Below are 24440 nucleotides of genomic sequence, written 5' to 3'. Positions count from 1 at the left end.
GCTGCCTGACCTGCTGTGCTTTTCCAGCACCACTCTAATCTTGACTCTAGTTAGAGAAGGCAGCAGCTTGTGACTAAGCTGAGGAATTATTTATCATAAGGATAGCACCATTTTTGGAAATAAAACTAAAGTTGCGGCCTTTCTCTTGCTGGTAATGTCTTTAGATAAGAGGTGGTACATTGGAAGTTCTTTGTAGAACTCATGAATGAAGATTGGTCAGTGCCTTAAATTCAACTGTATTTCCTCCTCTCCTACTTGGTGCTGTTTGAAGTGTCTTAGAAGAATCCTCGTCTTTAATCGGGGTAGAGAGTACAAGGACGAGGAAGTGGAGTATTCCTTCCAGTTCTAAGTGCTGTGCTTTAGGCAAAATGCGAAGGCATTGTACAGACTGTAGGAAAGATTTACAAGAACAATGAAGAACTTCAATCATGAAGGGAGTAGGACTGTTTCACTTGAAGAGAAGGCTGAGAGGCAATCTAATATAGTTGGTGAAAATCACGATGGGGGGGGGTCTGAAAAGAGCAGATAGGGAGAAACTGTTTCCACTCATGAAAAAATTGAGAATAAAAGGGCACAATTATAGCTAATTAATAAAAGAAGCAAAATGACACAAGTAAGAACATCCTCACACAAGTGACTAAGGTCTGAAATGCAGTGCCTGAGTGTTTGGTGGAGGCAGGTTCAATCGAAGCATTCCAAAATGAGCTATTAAAAACCAGGCATGGTTATGCGGAGCACATTAGGGGGCCCCACGAAGTGAATTGCTCATTTGGAGAGCTACTGCAGGTATGGTGTACTGAGATACCTCTTTGTGTGCTGTAACATTTCTGTGATTTACTAAATTGATGGTGGCATAAAAGAAGTGCAAAATCTCTTAGATTTCTGCCTGAGTTTTAAATTTGTCAAATATAGTGTCTGGAAACAGAATGAAATTGCACACTAGCTTAGTATAGGTTTTAACACAGTCTCAAACATCAATAAAGTATAAAAACCACAGAAAAAAACCTTTATTCCCATATGAAAATCAGACAAATGGGTTACATCAAGTAACTTGAGAAATTTTTATAGGAAGTGTCCACAGGACAGTGACTTACAAAACATAGCCAAGTTAGTTACATATCTTTCTAACAGAAACATAAGGTCTTTAAACCACATATTAAACACATTATACATTACAAATGAATACTGCAGTTACAGAAGTGTCATTACTGTAAACAAGCAAAGCCAAGGAATTTAGACACAAAAATGTCATGAGGTTAACAGCAGCTGCAAGTAATATGCTCAGCTTTGCACTTGAAAAGGATGGAGTTTAGAGAGAAATATCAGAGAAAAGCTCACCTGCTTTAGAGTGGACTATGAATATAACTGGTCATGAACTGGCGAATCAAATGCAGGATTTTGGTTGAAATCAGACAAATATGAAGTGACATGTGGATGGTCAACTTCACTCAGGCTGAATTAAACATTTACACCTTTTCTTTCTTTTTATGAAGGCAGTTCCAGTCGCACAGATGCAAGTAGCTCTCGATTACCTCCTATATAAGCCTCGTCCCAACATACACTGTATACAAATATGAGCTATTTATTCCAATAGAACCTGATCCCCTGTCCACTTACACACATCCAACATGGAGACTGTTTTCATATCTTCACACTGTTCCTTTGGAGAAAAGAGTGCAGCATTAGAAGGACTGGCAGGCTGACTAACAGCCTGCAAAGTGAACACTCCTTCCAGCTTTATACCAGCTGATAGAATAATTAATCTTTTACACTGGGAGGGTTTACCAATACAAACCAAACAATGTAGTGGGGAGACACTTAGCCAAGTATCCCACTGGTTTTCAGAGCCTGAGCTCCAGTCTTCACTTACCAGGACTGGGCTGGAGTTTACCAGTAAGCCACATTCCAGTCCAAACCAGGTGAATCACTGGTTAGCAGTCTGGACCAGGAACCACCACAAAGTTTCAATTCCCTCCCACAACCCAAACCTCCAACCATCCTGAATTTCCCCCTCAAAGGCTGGATGTACATGGGTCATATACATGACTTTCCAACTCGACATGATTTTTTTGCTCAAAAGTGGTCCTTCCTAGCCTGATTGGCTCTGCATCACAACATACAGCTGATCCTCTGAATCACAATGTAGGGCTCCCTACTGCAAGTTTGGACAAATTAAATTCATTGTGTATGATAAGGATTTTAATTTTAAATGCTTTGCTGATAATTCACCTGTACTTACAGTAAATCATCTGATTATTTCTTTTAAATTGTAAATATTTCTGACATCAAGTTAGAATTAAATGGAAGGGCTAATGTTGTTGCAATGAAATAGCCAGGCCGTTCACAGCTGCCACTCTGTAATTTCAATATGAAAGCTGGAAAATCCAATTGCAATCTCTAGTTGGATTTATTCAGAGCTACTGTTTTGAACAAGTTTTTAAAAGAAAAGGAATAAAACCAGGTAACTGCAAACTCATCTCATTGGAAGCCAATAATGTTGTGGAATATTCAGCATGTGCACTGCTTTAAAAGCTGGAAGTGAGAGATCAGTTAATAATAAAAACTGACAATGCTGAAAATCCTGAGCAAGTCTGACAGCATCTGTGTTGAGGAAACAGTTAATGAGTTGAATTGCATACAAGATTAACAGACCAGATCAGTGAAACTCTAAGTTCACAGAGTCAAACAATGAAATCAATGACCTGTGAACCAATTTTAAAGTACTGAGATGAGATTTCAGAGTTCTATATATTTTATAAATGGCCCATCAGCTAACAAATGAAACCTCACTGTAAATAAAATACACTAGTGCTGAACAGGATTGAAAGTGAATGAAAGAACCTTGCAGGAAATCTGCAGCAATTGTGACAGTTTGAAATTTGGGAGAGGGAATAAAGAACATTTTTGAAACTTCTGTTGTATTTGGTAACAAGACAGTGTGACTGTAAATTTCAACGTGTGTGTGGTGGTCACTAAGGAATATTAACACACTGCTCGGATCCAAACTCTTCAGTCTCATTTTCTGAAAGCCAGTTATCCAAAGGTAAAGGGTGTTACATCTTCAGAATTTTTTTTTAAAAACAGCAACAGAAACAGTAGTATTAATGAATCTATTTATCTTCTTCTGCCCTGTTCCGACATTCTGAAAAATTAAGCTTTCAAGGATTAAGAGAGACGTAAATCCTACAGTCCTTTCAGTTGACCATCGTCAGATGTTGTGTACAATGGTCCACCCATGCATAAAGCTGGGCTTACATCCAAACTGTAACAGTCATTAGCCAATCCCATAGCCTTCTCCCAATTCTTCTTCTGAAGCCATTACATTGTGGCATTGTGTTTCTTTTCCCGAGATTAAGACCTGCTCAAAGTCAGTCATATTCCGAACCAATAGTAATACTGAGTTCTTCACCCAAAATGTGTGTTTCGTGAAACCATTTATTTGTGTCCAGCACAACTAAAAAGAAGAGGAAAACCAAGTTACAACAGCAATGGTGTTATCATGTCAGTTCCTGCTTACTTATTTAGCACGGTAAATGTCAGATCAACACAAAATTAAATTCCAGTACACACTGTAATTTCAATTTAACATTTTGCCCTTGGGCTGTATGCCTGACATTGAACTCAGTGTAAATATTGAGCATTAAAACTATGCTATGACATCCAAGAGTAGGGCATGTTATGTGCAGACAAGTTGAATTTTGTTGCAGTCTAAGTTAATAGGTTTTGTAATGTACTTTTATAAATTTGATGAATACATATTATTTTCCAAAACAGGTGTTAGATCAACATCACAGTAATGTAAATCTGTTATGAGGGGCTGTGCAGTATGCAGGTTCTGTAGAAAATTATATAAGGGCACAGGGGCTATCGCCAAAATAGTAACTTCTCACCTACAATACAAGTTGCCCAAATACAGCAAGTGAGACTATATATCAGCTGAAACCATAAAACACTGATCAAGTAATAGTGAGTAAACATTTAAACATATCTAATAAGTGCTCACAGGCTGTTTGACCAAATGTACAACGCAGGTAAGGGTGGGTGTTTGGACAGTTGCCTTTGCCCTAGCCCCAATTTTGACTCAAAGTAAACAACAAACTAACGAAATATGTTAACATTAAATCCCTACACCTGAGAAAGAAAGAACTTGCACAGATTTTCAAGACCTCATGATAGCGGAATGAAATACATTTGAAATGTATTTGCTGTTGTAATGTAGGAAACAAAACATTAAAAGGCTTACTGATTGAGGAATAAATATTAGCCTGGAAATCAGGAGAACTCTCTTGCTCTTCTTTGAACCCTGTCACAGATCTTTTAGATCTACTTGATGGGGCAGATGAACCTCAATTTAATGTCCCACTTGTGGTAAATGGGAATCGAGTAACCAAAATTTGCACTTCATAGCACCTTTAACACAGTAAAATGGTGCAAAACGTTTCACAGGAGTGTTATCAAAAATAATCTGACACTGGACCTTGTGATGATGCTTCTCCCTTTAGCAAGGTTATGTTGTCCTTGTTTTTTTACAAGAGGGGTTGTAAAGGCAGAGGAACTGACTTGTCTGGAAATGGTTACCTTGAACAAAGGCAGGGAGTGGCCGGTTCTCCCAGTTCAGGTTTCTTTTCTAGTTTGGTTTGTTTTAGCAAGCTGTTGGAAAACTGCTGGGGACCTAGAGAAGCAGCTACAGTGAAAAGAGCTTCCATGCTTCAATAGAGGTCTTGTTTGAACTTTCTCTCTGAAAACTCTCCTGCCTGTAAGAATCTGTGTTTGAATTTACCTTTTGCCAAAGGGTGTGTTTATGAGATGTTGCAGAGTTTGGAATAGCTTCATTAAGTTGTGATAGAGTCAGTTGGCTTAACAAATCTGATAAGTTATTCTAAATTCTGTTTTCTTTTGTTTATGTTTCAACCATAGTGTGTAAATAAGTTGTTTTGTTTAAAGCTGAGTGGTTTGACCAGCTGCAGCACTCCTTGAATACCTACTTTATATCTGCCTAATACAAAATAAAGGTTAGGGCCTGGGCTACCTTCTTAAAATGTTTTGAGTTGGGTTGGGCTGGTCCATGGAGATCTTAGTGGGTGACCAAAAGCTTAGTCAGAATTGTCGTTTTAAGGAGCAACTTACATACAAAGAGAGAGACAGGGAGCTTTACTAAGGTAATTCCCGGGTTGAGGGAGAAGACAATGGTGTTATGAAGGAAACAGTGGATGAGGAAATGGCCAATAAGGTCTTGAAGGATTGCAGGGTGAGAAATGTGGAGGGACAGGCCATAGAGGAATTTCAACATGGGTAAGAATTTTAAAACGAAAGCATACCCAGACCAGCGATCCATAGAGATCAGGAAACACAAGGGAAAGGTGAATGAAACTTGATGTGACTTGGAATCTAGACAGCAGCTCTGGTGGGAGGCCAGCTGGGAGAGGATTGTTTCATCTGGGATCAAGTTGTCCAAAGGCATGGATGAAAGTTTCAGCAGCAGTTGGCCTCAGGCACAGCTAGAAACTAACAATACTAGGCGTGAAAATGGCAATCTTGGAAATTGAGTGGTTGAACGTTCAGCTTCAGATCAAATAGGTCATTAAGGTCGTAAATCCTTTAATTCACCCTCAGATGGTGGACAGAAAAGAAAACAGAAACTGTGATCAGGAAAACAAAGGTTTGTGGAAGGACTGAAGCCAATAACTTCAGCCTTTCTATTGGAAGGTTTCACTCATGCAACAATGGATACCAGAGAAATAGGATGACAAGTCACAGGGAACGAGAGAAACAGTGGAGGCTGAGCGAAGCTTTTTAACGTTCATTTAGAATCAGGCTCTGCTGCAATACAATCTGAAACAAAATCCAGAGTAAGATTATGTCTGTTCATGTCTGATTTCACTTTTAGGCAGAAAATTTAGTTTAATCTAATTTATATATAATTTGACTCAAGTGTCCAGGCATCAGAACAATTTTGTTTGTTTTTTTTTGTATCTCTTAGGCTATCATAGTAGTCTTGCTGAATACCAATAATTTCCTCCACAGAAAACCAAGAGGATTATTCCAATGAATGGCAAATTTTTGCTTTTCCCTATTTTTGGCCCAAGGTGTGGCCAAATGAAACCAAGACAAAAGTCAATCAAGTGCCAATGCTGCCATCAACATATGTGACCACTGTGAAGTCAGCCTCATTCCTTTCTAGTTCCTAAATTACATTAATGCTGCAAGTATAATTCATATCAAAGTTTAAATAGTGAGAAAGGATAATAAAATGAGTTACAAATGGTAACTATGGGGGTCTACTGCGTCATCTCTTTGGTGTCTTATTCATATATGTTCATTTCAAACTGGAAATGATACAGCAAAAACTAAAAGCTTTACCACAAAGATAGAAATGCATGAATGATTTTGATAAAGTCATTAAGGAACAGAAAATGACAGACTGAATGACCCATCCTTTCAGCTAATATTAATACACGTTCGGCAAACACAGAATTAAGCAAAGTGTCACGAGTAATACTAGCCACCTAGCGATCTTTGGATGTGTGATGAGTGAGAATTCACTGAAAGACTTTAAAAGAATTTGAGTTAAAAAGTGTGATTTATATTGACAGCATCTTCAGTAGGAGAGAAATTTTCCAACGTCATTTTCCAAAGTTGAAGTGAATTTTCATTCTGGTTTTGTACCTCTACTAAGGGATTATGCATCTCTGGAGGGTGGGTCGATTGATGTGTGGGTTGTACTATGCTGATTGGCACAGACCTACTTGGTGGATTAGCAGGTCTTTACAGTTTTTTTTTGTAAGATTAAATGCACTCCATTGCAGTAGAACAGAGAGGATACTGCATGCAGATTGCACTGAAATAACTCTCTTGCAGGTGCAGAACAATACCAATCACAGGCTCTTAAAAAATCCCTGCAATTACAGTTGGACCCTTTTGTATGGACCATAAGCCGAGAGGATCAGCAGCAAGGGATGGTGAAAGAGCTGCAAGCTCAGCAGAGGGAAAGAGGAACAAAGAGCAGCAAAGGCCATGAGCCTGGAGGGTTGACAATAAGCAGGTGGGCTGGAAGAGACCATGGCCCAGCTTTTGGTGTTGTTCTGTTGGATTTTTCTTTTATAAACAATTCATATTGTTCAACCTTATTGAAAATAGTAGATGACACAGGTATTTCCATTAATGCAATTCGTTCTTTTTCAAATGAGTTGCTGTTTGTAGCAGCTGTAGACACCATTTAATTTGGAAATGGTGTCAAAGTCCTATGGGCTGTGGACCAAGATGTGGCTTTTTGTGTTGTATTACAAAGAAACAATTAATATTTAGAATGTTTATGCCTTTTTTATGTGCTTTCTATAAATACTATCGTGGGACCTAATGCTTCAGCACCTGTCATGTTATTGGTGCATTTACTTTGCATGATATGCATGGAAGGACATCACATAGTCGCTAGTTAGTAATGCGGTATTCTATAACAGTACTAAGTGTAGCACTTAGCAGGTGTTCATCACATTTAAAACTGTAGCACCTTTAATAAACTGAAATACCAACCATTTAACACGAAAGAAATATTAATATCATTACTATAAATCATGCACCATTGAACTCTTGGCTGCAGTTCAATAAATGAGCCAAATCTCTGACCAATGAGAACTCTTTGTTGGCCTCTCAGTTGTGATAATGAATTTCTCTTTTCGTTTAATCATAAACTACATAAATACGTTTGTTACTTATGCTTCTCGATTTTTGGCCTTCCTCTACTAAAGCAGTATCTTGTGCTTTGTTAGTTTTGCAAGTGTCCATAGCTCTTCACCCACTGCTGATGGGTGCTCTTAGACAGGGAGAGGTAACAGGCTATTCCACCACATGAAATATCACAGCAGAAACATCACATTCCTACTCATCAGCTGTTCCTATACATACACTTTTTGGAAGCAGGTGTGAAACACAAGCACATCCCCAACTATTTCCTTGTCTCACTCACCAATTACATTCCCCGACCTCATTTTAAGTCTCTATCTTGGGGGAAAATGTCCCCAAAATTACCTTATATTTTCAAACTCAGTGTCTGACGTACTGCTGGCTACATGGTCACTACAAATGAAATCTTAGTTCCTTTGCCTCCTTTGTCGCAACAGATCAATGGTTCAATTATAGAGTTAAGATCAATTAATTTAGCAAAGGAAATAATCTGGGACATTGTCAGGGTGCAATAGCCATCAGAGCTCTTCAGTTCAGATTTAGTGAGGCACTTGTACTTCAGCACTTATTGGATGTACATGTTAAACAAAAGTTAAATCTAAAATACAATTTGTTCCACTTTTCACGTCACAAAGATGCTATGTCCTCTTTCTACAATCACTCTGCTCAAGACTCTGGTAAACACTGCTTGTTTAGCTGGGTAGTCATCCCGAAGATTTAGTTCAAAATACTATACTTTTTCAGAAAAATTGAAGCCATTGTTTGAAAACTATCTGGAACAGCTCTGTGCATACACAATTAAACCTCCTGTCATTTGATCTCCAACCCAACAACAAATGTGTAATTCAAATATAATGCTGCATTCAGGGAGCAGCTAAAACCCACTGACAGACTGCCTTTATCTTTGATGTACAATGTGAATTATCCAGTATAACGCTTCAATAGCTCACTGGGCTGGTACTCAAGAGTGGGTCAAATACTGTAGAATGAGGCTTGGGACAGAGCCAACTGAGAGTCAACATGGAAACTAATCACCAGCTGATGACAGATTGCATAATAATAAATTGTAATGTTCCATTTCCAGGCACGACTGGGGAGACGGTGACAAGCCTAAACTTCTTAAAGTAATCAAGTTGAGGTGAGTGCCTGTGGATACCCCGGACCTAAGGTATAATCTTGGTCCCTGTGAATAAGGCTGCAAATTGTAGCTGTAAATGTGAAGTTCAGGAGTCAACGTTCTTTCCAATGTTAAAAACATTAGTTGGAAGGAGTTGTAAAGGTGCTGACAAGAACCGTGCACAACATCATAGTACTTACTGATCTGTCCAGGGTACACAATGGCTTCCAGAGAAGAACACTCGTAATAGCATTCAGCTGGAGGTTCCAGTTTCCAGTGTTTGATGCCTTTGATTTGGGCCTGCCATGAGGGATTATCTACATCATCAATCTAATGGGAAAATTCAAATTAGCAAGTAATTTTAACATTCAAATTAAGGAATTTACATATTTAAATCTGAATTTTTGTAATCTCTACACAGCGACAGGTCAGATAGATCAAGGTCATAGACCTTCAGCTCAGTGGGCAAGGAAAAGCATAATTCCTGTGGCACACTCATAAGGTTCATAGAGTCACAGAGTCATAGTCATAGAGATGTACAGCATGGAAACAGACCCTTCAGTCCAACCCATCTATGCCGAACAGATATCCCAACCCAATCTAGTCCCACCTGCCAGCACCAGGCCCATATCCCTCGAAACCCTTCCTATTCATAAATGTTGCAATTATACTAGCCTCCACCACTTCTTCTGGCAGCTCATTCCATACACATACCACCATCTGCGTGAAAAAGTTGCCTCTTAGGTCTCTTTCATATCTTTCCCCTCTCACCCTAAACTTATGCCCCTCTAGTTCTGGACTCCCCCATCCCAGGGAAAAGACTTTGTCTATCTATCCTATTTATGCTCCTCATAATTTTATACACCTCAACCTGTTCAGCCTCTCCCTGTAGCTCAAATCCTCCAACCCTGGCAACATCCTTGTAAATCTTTTCTGAATCCTTTCAAGTTTCACAACATTTTTCCGATAGGAAGACCAGAATTGCACACAATATTCCAACAGTGTTCCAACCAATGCCCTGTATAGTCGCAACATGACCTCCCAACTTATGTACTTAATACTCTAACCAATGAAGGAACGCATACCAAACGCCTTCTTCACTATCCTACCTGCCTGTGACTCCCCTTTCAAGGAGCCAAGAACCTGCACTCCAAGGTCTCTTTGTTCAGCAACACTCCCTAGGACCTTACCATTATGTGTATAAGTCCTGCCAAGGTTTGCTTTCCCAAAATGCAGTACCTCACATTTATCTAAATTAAACTCCATCTGTCACTTCTCAGCCCATTGGCCCATCTGATTAAGATCCTGTTGTAATCTGAGGTAACCTTCTTCGCTGTCCACCATACCTCCAATTTTGGTGTCATAGCAAACTTACTAACTATACCTCTTATGCTCACATCTAAATCATTTATATAAATGATGAAAAGTAGTGGACCCAGCACCGATCCTTGTGGCACTTCACTGGTCACAGGCCTCCAGTCTGAAAACAACCTTCCACAACGACCCTCTGATCTACCTTTGAGCCAAATGGCGAGTTCTCCTTGTATTCCATGAGATCTAACCTTTCTAACCAGTCTCTCATGGGGAACCTTGTCAAATGCCTTACTGAAGTCCATAAAGATCACATCGAATGCTCTGCCCTCATCAATCCTTTTTGTTACTTCTTTAAAAAAATTCAATCAAGTTTGTGAGACATGATTTCCCATGCATAAAGCCATTTTGACTATTCCTAATCAGTCCTTGCCTTTCCAAATAAATGTACATCCTGTCTCTCAGGATTCCCTCCAACAACTTGCCCACCACTGATGTCAGGCTCACTGGTCTATAGTTCCCTGGCTTGCCCTTACCACCTTTCTTAAACAGCGGCATCATGTCAGCCAACCTCCAGTCTTCCAGCACCTCACCTGTGACTATCGATGAGACAAATATCTCAGTAAGAGGCCCCGCAATCACTTCCCTAGCTCCCAGAGTTCTAGGGTACACCTGATCAGGTCCTGGGGATTTATCCACTTTTATGTGTTTCAAGACATCCAGCACTTCTTCCTCTGTAGTGTGGACATTTTTCAAGATGTCACCATCTATTTCCCTACATTCTATATCTTCCATGTCTTTTTCCACAGTAAATACTGATGCAAAATACTGGTTCAGTATCTGCCCCATCTCCTGCGGCTCCACACAAAGGCCGCCTTGCTGATCTTTGAGGGGCCCTATTCACTCCCTCGTTACCCTTTTGTCCTTAATGTATTTGTAAAAACCCTTTGGATTCTCCTTAACTCTATTTGCCAAAGGTATCTCATGTCCCCTTTTTGCCCTGATTTCCTTCTTAAGTATATTGTAAACTTAAACAGCATCACGAAGCTGGAGTGCTATTTTGAGTGTGAAGCCTCAAATTGACTCAAACACAGCCAAGTGAGACACCTTCCTCAAAGAGTTACCACTCTCCTTCATGCTGGCATCAGGTCAGGTTCCCTTCCCATATATGGCTACACTGATTAATAACTGCTTTGAATCAATAATCAAGGTGTAAATGCATCCATTCACAAAATAGATATTACAGATGAACTGAGAGATTAAAATAAAAATCAAATCACATTCATCTTCAAAATGAAACCCTTTACATTTAACCTTGCTGGAAATCAAACTTTAATATATTTTCTACCTAAGGTGAAAAAAATTGCAGTTTTAAGTCTGAAAATAAACAATAAGTGTAAGGCTTTCTGCAAGACACTGACTAGGATGTTTTAAAACTATTTAAAAATGTTAATCCCACAATTTCTATCTTTCAGCATTTTTACTCAAAGTAAATGAGAAAGAAAAATCTGAATCCTGCCTCTATATAGGAACAGCAATTGGAAACATTTACATCTTGAAGACATTTTAACATTTGGCCTAAATAATTACCATATTATAATCAAAATGACTCAGATCTTCTGAAAGGAAGACAGTTGTTGCATCAGCAAATGTAGGAGGTGCACGTCGGGACCATGTGAAGTTCCGACACAGTTGGCTCCACAGGAACTGTCCTGGAAGTTGAAACTTCCAATGGGCAATAACCTGGCGTCGGGAAACCTCTGCAAAAGTCCCCAAATCTGAGTTAGAGTCAGAGACTTGGATGGTTCCGACTCACCTACCTTAAAAGCTAGCCATGAAAAGCTAGAGGAATTGAAAACTGCTCTAATTCTCAGCTAATTATTAAACTGACCTCAGCACTCCCCCAGCCCCAGACTCATCACTAAGACCCCATAGATCACAGCTCCCTACTCAATTCACCATGGAACCCAGCTTCCTCAACCTCCTTGAACCCAACCTGATGTGACCCCTGCCCCACTCTTTATCAGACTCACCTTAATAGCCTCAAACTCCTCCAAACCCAAGCCCCAGATCTACCCTTTGTATCACCCACTTGCCACCACAACACCCCCGCAATCTACCAGGCATCCTATGCCCGTCCAACTGTCTCTTATAATTTTAACCAATCTGCTACACTATCACCTCACCAACCTGGAATCCTACTTCTTCTCCTGCCAGGAGAAAGTGAGGACGAGAGATGCTGGAGATCAGAGTCATTAGATTATTAGATTTTTACATTAGATTACATTAGATTAGATTTAGATTAGATTACATTAGATTAGATTAGATTAGATTACATTAGATTACATTACAGTGTGGAAACAGGCCCTTCGGCCCAACAAGTCCACACCGACCCGCCGAAGCGAAACCCACCCATACCCCTACATTTACCCCTTACCTAACACTACGGGCAATTTAGCATGGCCAATTCACCTAGCCCTGCACATCTTTGGACTGTGGGAGGAAACCGGAGAACCCGGAGGAAACCCACGCAGACACGGGGAGAACGTGCAAACTCCACACAGTTAGTCGCTTGAGGCGGGAAGTGAACCCGGGTCTCAGGCGCTGTAAGGCAGCAGTGCTAACCACTGTGCCACCGTGCCGCCCACTAATTCTCACCGAAATCAGACTAAAAGGTGCCCATTTATCTTTCTTGGGTAAGCTTCGGGACTGGAGCCTCCTAGCCGAAGCTGGACGAGGTTAGGAAAGGTTGTGGCCGACAGTGGAGTGGATGAATGCTGAAATCACACCCTCTTTACTTTGTTGTGACACGTTCTGTGATTTGAATGTCCTTATGGAGAGAAAGTAAGTGTGTAAGGTAAGATAGTGGGTTAGGTGACAGATGAAGAAGTCGAGAGTGTGATGCTGGAAAATCACAGCAGGCCAGGCAGCATCTGAGCAGCAAAAGAATCAAACTTTTGGGCACAAATCCTTCATTAGGAAAGGCCTTACACCTGAAACGTCGAGTCTCCTGCTCCTTGGATGCTGCCTGGCCTGCTGTGGTTTTCCAGCGTCACACTCTCGACTTCTTCATCTGTCACCTAACCCACTATCTTACCTTACACACTTACTTTCTCTCCATAACTGTCAAAGTGGTTTAAGGACATTCAAATCACAGAACGTGTCACAACAAAGTAAAGAGGGTGTGATTTCAGCATTCATCCACTCCACTGTCGGCCACAACCTTTCCTAACCTCGTCCAGCTTCGGCTAGGAGGCTCCAGTCCCGAAGTTTACCCAAGAAAGATAAATGGGCACCTTTTAGTCTGATTTCGGTGAGAATTAGTGATTCTCACTCAGATCAGAAGATTTGAACCAATGTGTAGCACAAAGACAAAGCATTAGAAGCCAGGTAAATGCATAACAATGCAGCCACAGATAAACCTGTAACCAATGGATTTGTAGCTCTGTGCTGTGTAAGCACATGCCAAGACTCTTATAATACAAAAACAGAACTAATGTTTTGTTTATGGCAAAGCATTCTAAAGATCTAAAGCCACACAGCTGCAAAAAGGTCTGGAAAATGGGAACAGGTCACTCCAGGACTTGTGTTGTTCTCTTGAATTGGAATGTGGAAGAGGTGGCGGGAGCCTGGGAACAAGGTTGTATAATTTGCTTGTCATTATATGCAAAAGGAAAACCAATATTATGATTTTAATAAAGCTTGCTATTATAAAAATGCACAGGTTACTGTCAACAAATTACCAAGCATTTATAGCAATGGTAACCAATAAGTAAATAGGTACTGAATAAAAAGAAGAGGGAAGTGATATTGAAATTGTGCAAGGTCATTAGAACACAATGGATTATTGTATGCGGTAGGATATATCAATCCTGGAAAAAAATTCAGTACTGAATCAAAAGCTTCACTAAGGATTGGATGTTTCCTGATAGAGGAAGGTACAAAAAAAATTGGAGCTTTTTATTTAAGGACGAAGGAGGTTGGAAGGGATCTAACAATGATTTTTAAAATCAAAAATCTTTTGAGCAGGTTGTAACGAAGAGGATTTAGACTCAGATTATCATTGGAACATAAAGGTAAGTACAGAGCCAAAAAAAGTAAAGATGGTGGAATCCAAAGTAGATAGGCAGGAGGCCTGAAGCGTTGACTTCTCTACCACCTGATGCTGCCTGGCTTGCTGTGTTCTTCCAACCTCTTGCCTGTCTATTAACAAAGTTAAGTAGGCAAGTAAGTTGTGATAAAGATATGAGGAGGCTACAAAAAGATGTGACAAATGAGCATAATGTGGGTAAGTAGAGAAATTGTCTACTTTGGCAAAAAGACTTCAAAAAAAGGCGAAATATTATCTAATTAGGAAAAGATTGCAGAGCTAAGATGCAGAGGAATCTGAGTGCCCTAGTGCATGAATAACAAAAAGTTAATACACAGGTCTAGCAAGTAATTCGGAACACGAATAGAATGGTTTCATTTATTGTGAGGAGAACTGAATACAAAAGTAGGGAGGTTACACCTCACCTATGCAGGACATTGGCAAGCCTGAATCGAGAATACTGTCCACAGTATTGGTCATCTTATCTCAGGAAAGATGTAAACATGCTGGAAGAGATGAGCTTTACCAGAATAATATTTGGAATGATTTGGAGGTGACGGTGTTGGACTGGGGTGGACAAAGTTAAAAATCACACAATACCAGGTTATAGTCCAACAGGTTTAATTGGAAGCCATAGTGTTTGAGGCGCTGCTCCGTTACCTGGTGAAGGAGCAGCGCTCCGAAAGCTAGTGCTTCCAAATAAACCTGTTGGATTATAACCCGGTGTTGAATGAATTTTAATATTTGGAATGAGTGAATCATCTTATAAGAAAACGTTGGGTAGGCCAGATTGTTTTTGCTACAGTTTAAAAAAGGAAGAGACATTATTGAAACACGAGGTCCTAAGGGGTCTTGACAGGTTAGATACGGAGTGAATATTTCTGCCTATGACAGAACCTACAACTAGGGGTCACGTTTTTACAAAATCAGGGCATGCCCAGTTAAAACAAAGATTACAGAAAAGCTTTTTTCTCTTAGAAGATGGAGTCTTTGGAACTCTCTTCCTGAAGAGTTAGTGAAAGCAGTCCTTGAATATTTTTAAGGCAGAGATTCTTGTTAAGCAAGGGGATAAAAGGATCGTAGGAGTAGACAGGAATACCAAATTTGATGGTACAATTTAATCTTTGAAGTGGTGGAGCAGGCTCAAGGGGGCTGATTGACTAAGTCATGCTGCATGTTTTCAGTATTTTCATGAGAAAAGGTATAGAGAGTACGAAGTGAGTCTTGGGGACAGGGAAATTGAAAATAATGTGTTCCTCATACAGAGGGGCTAAAAAAAATACAACAGTGAGACAAGGAATACAATAACAGTTGAAAGAAGTGACATTGTATTTGAAATGAGTTACTAGGAATACAGCACGTTTTGACAAAGACAAATTCCATGTTTTAAGGCTGGGTTGGTGGTATGATAGGATATATTACAATAGATTTACCTTCCTAAACATGTGACAACATGACTGATGTTCGTGGCCTACAACATGCAGTCCATTTTAGATTAGATTAGATTACATTACATTACAGTGTGGAAACAACACCGACCCGCCGACGCACAACCCACCCATACCCCTACATTTACTCCTTACCTAACATTAGGGGCAATTTAGCATGGCCAATTCGCCAATTCACCTGACCTGCACATCTTGGGACTGTGGGAGAAAACCAGAGCACCCGGAGGAAACCCACACAGACACAGGGAGAACATGCAAACTCCACACAGTCAGTCACCTGAGGCGGGAATTGAACCTGGGTCTCAGGCACTGTGAGGCAGCAGTGCTAACCACTGTGCCACCGTGCTGCCCACAACAGTGGCACAGGTAAATACAAATGAAATGTTCTAAGATGCCTCTAAACTGAAATTCTAAAGCCTAATTTGCAGCAACAAGACAAAAGAGAGAGGCCCCAATTTGTGTAGACATTTTACTGCATAGGTCAAAAATTATCTGGCCAAAGGGCAAATGTGCAGTCAGTCACAGTTTCTCACTCTTACATGCATGTGGGCTCCATGCCCTGGTACTCCCATGAATATCCAATCCATTTTACTGGATTCAGAAATGGCTGGGATAAAATATGGTCGCTTATAGTGCTGTCTCAGGATACTTGCTGCACTGGAATCACAGTTACTCCTGTGAAACAAAAGCAGAATAAACAATCAGCAAATGGAAATCGTATCCCTCTTCCTCCTGCAGCCCCACATGTCCCATCCCACAAGCCTGTACAAGTAGATTACACATAGCAACATATCACTGTACCCAAGGAAGCAGGAAAGCCTCAACAATATAGTACTCCACATTCATCACCAATAACCTGCCCAGACTGGACAGTGAGATAAATAATTTGGGGTGGACTGGAAACTTTCTCCCTGATACCAGGTTTTACTATATTCGGGCTTAGTGCAAGTTCTATGGTGCATCCTGCTCTGTAGTGTGATGAATGCTACATCTGAACATTCAGTTATGATCACTTTGGACATGATGTTGCTTATGTGAACTGTCAAGTGAAAGGAACTGACTAACTCAGGAGTCACAATGCTGGAACAGCATAACCGCCAGCCCTGCAAACAAAGGCACTTCCATTTGCCTGCTATCCTAATTCTATAATGAAGGGAGAAATCAATTTTACTTGTCATATAAAAGAATTAATCACATGATGAACAGTTAATGGATCAATTAGTAATAAATTTACAACTGACAGCGTTTTTCTAATGAGACAGCTAGAACTACGGTGGCTTTACCTTTATGCAAGATGGCCACAATGCAAGGTTGAATAAGAGCCTACCCTTTACACGTAAGATTTATTTACTGAGACACACTCCAAAAATGCATCTTCAATTCTCTATCAACACATTTACAGTTTGCTGCTATAAAAAGGAGCACAAGTGAATTCCCAGGTAATACCAGCACCTTCACATAATTAAACATCCAATTAATGTCTCATTAACAATTTATCTGCAAACTTGCTGTGAGCTCATGTAGTAACCTGCCAGAGGTTATGTTGCAAGCTTTCTTTAGTTCAAACAGAACAGTATCCTGCGCAAATCTTAATACAGGTTATAATCACACATGTGACTGCAGGTGACATAGCCTCAAGACCAACAGTCAGATTCTTGGGCTAAGATGTTATTTTGGACATTGGAACTGCTGCAATTTCTTAACTTAGCCAACTTTATCATTGATCTCGTGTTTCGATTTGGAAGGGACAGATGTGGTAAAGGAATTAACAGGGCAGATTTCCTTCTTTATCTAATCATTTTAAAACCAATATTGTCTATGTGTTGTAGCAGCGAATTAGCCATGAATAATCAGCTCAAACAACAAAGTTCTACCCTAATCTATAATTACCTGATACATCTTAGTATTTACGGTATCACTGTGGCTTGAACTGTTAACTCTGTTTCTCTTCCTCACACTCCCATGCCCCCAATCTGAAAGCTTCCAACATTTCCTTCCTCTTGCCTACATATTACAGTGACCCTTTTTCACTGCTGAAACTGGAGGAAAAGTATACGACAGCTAGAGCAAAACAGAGCATATACCACTCTGACCTTTTACCATGTGTATATGTGACAGCAGTATAAAATCGGAAATCCTGATCACCACACAAGCAATTCTACTGAAACTAAATCAGATCTGAACTTCAACATTAAAGTAGGGCTTCATGTAAAATTAATGTATGTGTCCTAATTTCCTCTCCAGGCAAGTTGGACACATGATTATTATGGGTATTTCAAAAAGAGTCCACAAAACCAAAAGCAAGAACAGAACAGTTAACATTTCGGGTCCAGTTCTTTGTTTTACTAAACTAATTTCACTTTCAATCCACTGTTCTTTTGTGGACTTAAAATTTATCCGATCCCCAAGACAATCACCAACCTGCCCTTGCTCATCAGTCAGGTTGCCTGTGTGTTTTGTACGTGCCTGCGTGTTTGTTTATATGTACGTGCACGTGCTTTGTGTGTATCCGTGTGCGCGCTTTGTGTGTGTGCGCTTTGTATGTGTGCGCGCGCGTTCTTTGCGTCAGTGTACACGCGCTTTGTATGTGTCCGTGTGCGCGCGTGCGCTTTGTGTGTTTTGCATTTGTCTGTGTGTGCATGTTTGTAAGTGTCAACGTGCATGTGTTTTGTATGCGTCTGTGTATGTGCATTTTGTATATCTGTGTGTGCATGCTTTGTATGTGTCTGTGTGCGTGCTTTACATGTGTGTGTTTTGCTTGTGTCTGTGGGCGTGCACATTTGTATGTGTCTGTGCATGCGTGCCTTGTACATGTATGTGCGCACGCCCACGTTGTGTATGTGTCTGTGTGCATGTGTTTTGTATGTGTCTGTATGCGTGCGTTTTGTATGTGTCTGTGTGCGTGCTTTGCATGTGTAGGTGTGCGCACCTTGTGTGTGTGCGTGTTTTGCATGTGTCTGTGTGCATGTGCATTTTGCATGTGTGTGTGCACGCTTTGTATGCGTTGGTGTGTGCGCGCCTTGCAAGTGTCTGTGCACTTGCACTTTGTATGTGTAGGTGTGTGCATTTTGCATGTGTCTGTTCGTGTGCACGTTTTGCATGTGTGCGTGCATTTTATATGTGTCTGTGTGGGCACATTTTGTATGTATGTGTCTGTGTGCATGCTGCGTGTGTGCTTGCTTCGTCTGTGTGTGCATTTTGTATGTGTCTGCGTATGTGCGTGTTTTGTATGTGTATGCATTTTGTATGTGCACTTTGCATGTCTGCTTGCATTGTATGCCTGTATGTGCATTTTGTATGTGTGTGTGTGCATTTTGTATATGTCTGTGTGTACACTTTGTGTGCGTTTTGTATGTGTGCGCTCTTTGTGCACATTTTGCATGTGTCCTAGTGTTTTGTGTGTGTGTGTGTTTTGTATGTGTGTGTGTGTTTTGTTTGTGTTTGTGTCTGTGTCTGCCTCTGAACTGTGCAAGAACACTGGAAGTGTCCCACGCACCATCCAATGTACCACGGCTTGGCCTTGCTGTCCATGCCGGCGGCACGGCCGGCCTCCATACTGAAGACATCGCCGAGGTTCACGAACTCGGTGTCGTAGGGGAAGAACTGGCACTCGCTGGCGCTGCTGTCCAGGGCCCGGCTCTCGTTGTCGTAGATCCGTGTGAAGAACTCGAAGCTGAAGATCTCCCTGGCGGACCAGTTCCTCTGGCCGTCCTCCACCACCACCGGCTGCATGGAGTAGGCGTACGCCCGCAGGAACTCTTCGTGGCTCAGGTTACTCCGCCGGTCGACGCCGGTGATGTTGCGGCAGACGCGGCAGTCCAGGGGCCGGCGGAACGGGTTGTGCAGCTCGCCCAGGCCCAGAGCGCACATCTGGGTGTGGGGCGGCAGGCCGCGGATCCAGAACCACAGGCGGAGGCCGGGCTGGAGGAGCGGGCCACCCAGGAGGAGGACCAGGAGCAGGAGGGCGGCCGAGGCGTGCAGGCCGCGCCAGGCGCCGGAGCGGGAGCGGCCCAGCAGCTTCTGCACCGACGGCAGCCCCGCGACGTCCCTCTGGCTGAGGCCGCAGCGCAAGGCCAGAGAGACCAGCTCGGCGAGCTCCTCCCGGCTCAGTTTGCGGTCCACTGCCGCCATGTTCACCCGCAGCCGCTTCCCGAATAACAGCAAAAACACCGCGGGGCCGACATAAACACCGACTTCACCGTCCGCCCTCACACATCAACCATCGCCGCTCACTGGTCACAGCCGCTTACCTGCTGCACCAATCCGTCTAACTGCCGTTCACCCTCACAGTCAGGATGGCCGAGCGGTCTAAGGCGCTGCGTTCAGGTCGCAGTCTCCCCTGGAGGCGTGGGTTCGAATCCCACTCCTGACACTGCTTCTCCTTTTCCTCCCCCTCTTCTGTCTAATACCACTACACAATTAATGTCAGATTTCAAAGCCACTACTGTGTCTTCCAGATTTAACAGCGACTCTTCAGCAATGTCTTTTTCCCCTCTAGTTTCTAATTTTTATGTAATTGTCATGAGATGAGGATATTTTAACTCTAAGGGTAGTGGACCTGAAATTCTCCACCACAAAACACTGTTGAACCCAAGACCCAAGACGTATTCAGTTAAAAATCACACACCAAGTTATAGTCCAACAGGTTTAATTGGAAGCACTAGCTTTTGGAGCGCTGCTCCTTCGTTGGGTAGTTAGTGGGACTGGATACATAGGACACAGAATTTATAAGTAAAAGATCAAAGTGTCATACAACTGATGCGGTGTACATTGTATTAGACAAACCTAGGTGGCTTTGAAGTCTTTAATCACTTAGGATAGTGATGCAGCCTTCGATTGATACCACATTCAAAATGATTAAAGACTTAGCCATCTAGGTTTGTCTAATACATCGCATCAGTTGTATGGCACTTTGATCTTTTACTTATAAATTCTATGTCCTATGTATCCTGACTATAACCTGGTGTCATGTGATTTTCACCTTTGTCCACCCGATTCCAACAGAGGCGCCTTCACATCATGAATATAGTCAAGAAAGAGATAGATTTACCGAGGTCAATGCATCAAGAGGCATGGGCAGATAGAAGATCAGCCACAATCCTTTTGGATAGTGGAACAGACTCGAAGGGCCAAATGCCCTACTCCTGCTCCTACTTTTTATGTAATTATTAACACATCATTCTCAGAGATGGCAATGAAAGCACTTCCAACATGTCACTTTTGAACATCTTTGCAGATGTTAAGCACCTGTGCAATTTCTGGCGGCAATTGGCCAGACCAAAAAAACTTTTCATTCTCATGGATCAAAACAAAAGATCATTCTCATGGATCAGAAATGGTAAAATGCCAAGGACAGTACAAAGAGATATTAGAGTTCAGGTAGACATAGGACTAACATTGATTCATGAATGAAAGGGAAAATTCAACCTCTAGTGTCGATGGAAGATCCTTGCAAGAGCAATTTACCTCGTTCCTCTCCCCCACTAGTATAAGGCAAGGTAGCCATAGCCAGCGTGTGAGACAGGACATACAAAAGTAAGAGTGCATCAGCAAATATGGTCAGAAAGGGAGGAGGGTTCACAAGAAGGAAGATCTAAAAATCCAAAGATAGAAGTTGAGATAATGGAAAAGTACATGAATGCAGTTTAAAGTCAAACTGATTTGGACAGAGAGTTTATCTAAATGTGAAGAGCATCTGCAATAATGCTGATGAACTAATGGCTTGATAAGGTTGCCATTGTTCTTCCCCCTGACTGGGTAGTTAGAACAATTACCCCAGAAGACTGTTTTTTGTTTAAGGCTGAGAGTTTTTTTGTCTGTCAGGAAATCAAGCAATATGGAGAATGGGCAAAAAAATGGAACTGAAGCCTAAATTCGCTCATTATCATAGTACACCAGAACCAGTCCCACAGTATTCTAAATGCGGCCGAAGCAATGTCTTGTACAATTTTAACATGACTTGCCAGCTCTTATACTCAATACCCCATCCAATGAAAGCAATCATACTAAATGCCTTCTTGACCACACTATCCACCTGTGCAGCAACCTTCAGGATACAATGGACCTGCACTCCCAGATCTCTCTGCCCATCAACTTTTCCCAAGGCTCTTCCATTCATTGTATAATTCGCTCTAGAATTAGACTTGCCTAAATGCATTACCTCACATTTGTCTGGACTGAAAGCTATCTGCCACTTTTCCACCCAACTCTCCAGTCTACCTATATCCTCCTGTATTCTCTGACAGTCCCTTATGCTTTCTGCCACTCCACCAATCTTTGTGTTATCTGCAAACTTGCTGATCATACCAACAGTGCCCTCTTCCAGATCATTTATGTATATCACAAACAACAGTGGCCCCAGCACTGACCCCTGTGGAACACCACTGGTCACCTTTCTCCATTTCAAGAAACTCCCTTCAACTATTACTCTCTGTCTCCTGTTGCTCAATCAGATCTTTATCCACCTAACTAGAACACCCTGCACACCATGTGACTTCACTTTCTCCATTAGTCTACAATGGGAAACCTTATCAAACGCCTTACTAAAGTCCATGTATATAACATCAACAGCCCTTCCATCACCTAACAACTTGGTCACTTCCTCGAAGAACTCTATTAAGTTGATAAGGCACGATGTCCCCTGCACAAAACCATGTTGCCTATCACTGATAAGCTCATTCTTTTCTAAATATAAATAGATCTATCTCTCAGTACTCTCTCCAGCAACTTCCCCACTACCGACATCAGGCTCACTGGTCTGTAGTTACCCGGAATATCTCTACTATCCTTCTTGTAAGGGGGACAACATGAGCAGCCTTCCAGTCCTCCGGCACCTCACCTGTATTTAAGGATGCCACAAAGATATCTGTCAGGGCCCACGCTATTTCCTCTTGTGCCTCCCTCAGCAACCTGGGATAGATCCCATCCAGTCCTGGGGATTTGTCCACCTTAATAACCTCTAGCATACCCAACACATCTTCCCTACCTATGCCAACATGATCCAGACTAATCAAACTTCTATCTCTAATTTCAAGATTCATCATGTTCCTCTCCTCAGTGAACACTGATGCAAAGTACTCGTTCAGAATCTCACCCATTCTCTCAGGTGTGGCACACAGCCTTCCTTCATTATCTTTTAGTGGACCAATCCTTTCTCTAGTTACCCACTTGCTTCTTATACAAGAATAAAATGTTTTGGGATTTTCCTTAATTCTGCTTGCTGAAGCTATTTCATGACCCCTTTTAGCCTGCTTGATTCCTTGTTTAAGACTTGTCCTACTCTTCAGATATTCCTTCAGGGCCCGTTCTGTTCTTAGCTGCCTAGACCTTATGTACACTTCCCTTTTCCTCTTGGCTAGTCGTACAATTTCTCCTGTCATTAACGGTTCACGAATCTTGCCCTTCCTATTCTTTGCCTTCAACGGGACATGCCTATCCTGCACTACCGTTAAGCTATCTTTGAAAGCCTCCCACATCCCAAATGTGGACTTCCCTTCAAATAGCTGTGTCCAATCCACATTTCCCAGCTCCTGCCTAATTTTGATATAATTGGCCTTGGCTCAGTTTAGTACTCTTCCCTTAGGACCACTCTCTTATTTATCTACGAGTATTCTAAAACTTACTCATTGTACCCAAAGAAATCCTCCACCGCAACTTCTACCACCTGCCCTGGATCGTATTATCCTCAAATTTCTTCATTGTTTTCCCTTTATTTTAGTCTAAATCATGGATATATAAAATGAAGAGCAAGGCCAGTACTGAACACCATGGAAACCCACTGGAAACAGCCTGGCAGTCACAAACAAAAGTTAACCATAATTCTTTATTTCATGTCACGGAAACAACTTTGGATCCAACTTATCAGTTTCCCTTGGATCCCATAGATCTTTGATTTTCTAATAAATCCATGTTAATTGTCCTTGATTATTCCATACCTTTCTGAATAATGATTTATAGACTCCCAAACTTTCTTTCAATGAATTGTCCGCCATCGAAGTTTAACACGCCTGTAATTACTCGTATTCTGGGGAGGGGTGTCTCGATTTTGGTGTTGTATCCTTTCCCTTTCTGGTCGCCGTACCTGAAAGCTTTCTCTTACCTTTGAATGCCTCCTGCTGCTATCAACATGATTTACCGCAAAGTCGCAATTTCCAAACCATTTTTGCCAATCATATTTCAGCTTAGCATAGTTACATTTTTTCACAAATATACGACTTATACACATGACCCTTTTCCATAAACTAACTGAATTATGATCACAATCAGTAAACCACCGATACACCTTCCACTTGCCCAGATAATTCCCTAAAACTGCTCACAATTACCCCTTTACTTGCGATTGTTACAAGGAAACATTTTGCTGACTGAAGGGTGATAGAATTAGATTCACTTGTAACTTTCAGAAGACAAGGGGATATGTATACTTTATGCTTAATAGAGATAATATACTTTAAAAGGGAGTTGAGATAATTCCGTATCTCTTTCAGAAGTGACACAGATGTGAACAGTCCCTTTTGCTGTGCAATATGGATACACAGATATGATTGAATAGTAGGAATTCTCGCAATTTGTGAAAAGCACTTTTTCTAAGGACAGATATTATAATCCTCACATCGCATGCACGTGAGAATAGAAGTTTTGTAAAAAATCGATATTTAAGTTTTTAAAGGAAAACATGTCAGGAGTGGGATTCGAACCCACGCCTCCAGAGGAGACTGCGACCTGAACGCAGCGCCTTAGACCGCTCGGCCATCCTGACTTCATGTTCGAAAAGCTTTTTTTCAGTTTCTATAAA

At 41.4% G+C, this 24440-nt stretch overlaps 1 protein-coding gene and 2 non-coding genes across 3 annotated transcripts; 1 reads left to right on the top strand and 2 right to left on the bottom strand.

Moving 5' to 3' along the window:
- Nucleotides 1–978: 978 nt before the first annotated feature.
- Nucleotides 979–19884, bottom strand: LOC122558491 (bifunctional arginine demethylase and lysyl-hydroxylase JMJD6-like). Its single transcript, XM_043707134.2, has 4 exons — nt 19143–19884; nt 16186–16321; nt 8998–9127; nt 979–3454 (listed from the first exon to the last, which is right to left on the bottom strand). Exons 1-4 carry the CDS (start codon nt 19775–19777, stop codon nt 3369–3371), a joined length of 987 nt encoding a protein of 328 aa, XP_043563069.1. The 5' UTR covers nt 19778–19884; the 3' UTR covers nt 979–3368.
- A 51-nt stretch (nt 19885–19935) lies between these two features.
- On the top strand, nt 19936–20018 carry trnal-cag (transfer RNA leucine (anticodon CAG)). The gene has a single exon. It is a non-coding gene; the product is annotated as a tRNA-Leu (tRNA).
- A 4303-nt stretch (nt 20019–24321) lies between these two features.
- trnal-cag (transfer RNA leucine (anticodon CAG)) lies at nt 24322–24404 on the bottom strand. Its single transcript has one exon. It is a non-coding gene; the product is annotated as a tRNA-Leu (tRNA).
- Nucleotides 24405–24440: the final 36 nt, after the last annotated feature.

The sequence above is a fragment of the Chiloscyllium plagiosum genome, unplaced genomic scaffold, assembly GCF_037043375.1.
Source record: "Chiloscyllium plagiosum isolate Xiang-an unplaced genomic scaffold, Cpla_swu_hap1 HiC_scaffold_17, whole genome shotgun sequence".
Taxonomy (NCBI): Eukaryota; Metazoa; Chordata; class Chondrichthyes; order Orectolobiformes; family Hemiscylliidae; genus Chiloscyllium; species Chiloscyllium plagiosum.
The sequence above is the reverse complement of the archived record's forward strand: the minus strand, read 5'-3'. Positions and strand labels throughout refer to the sequence as shown.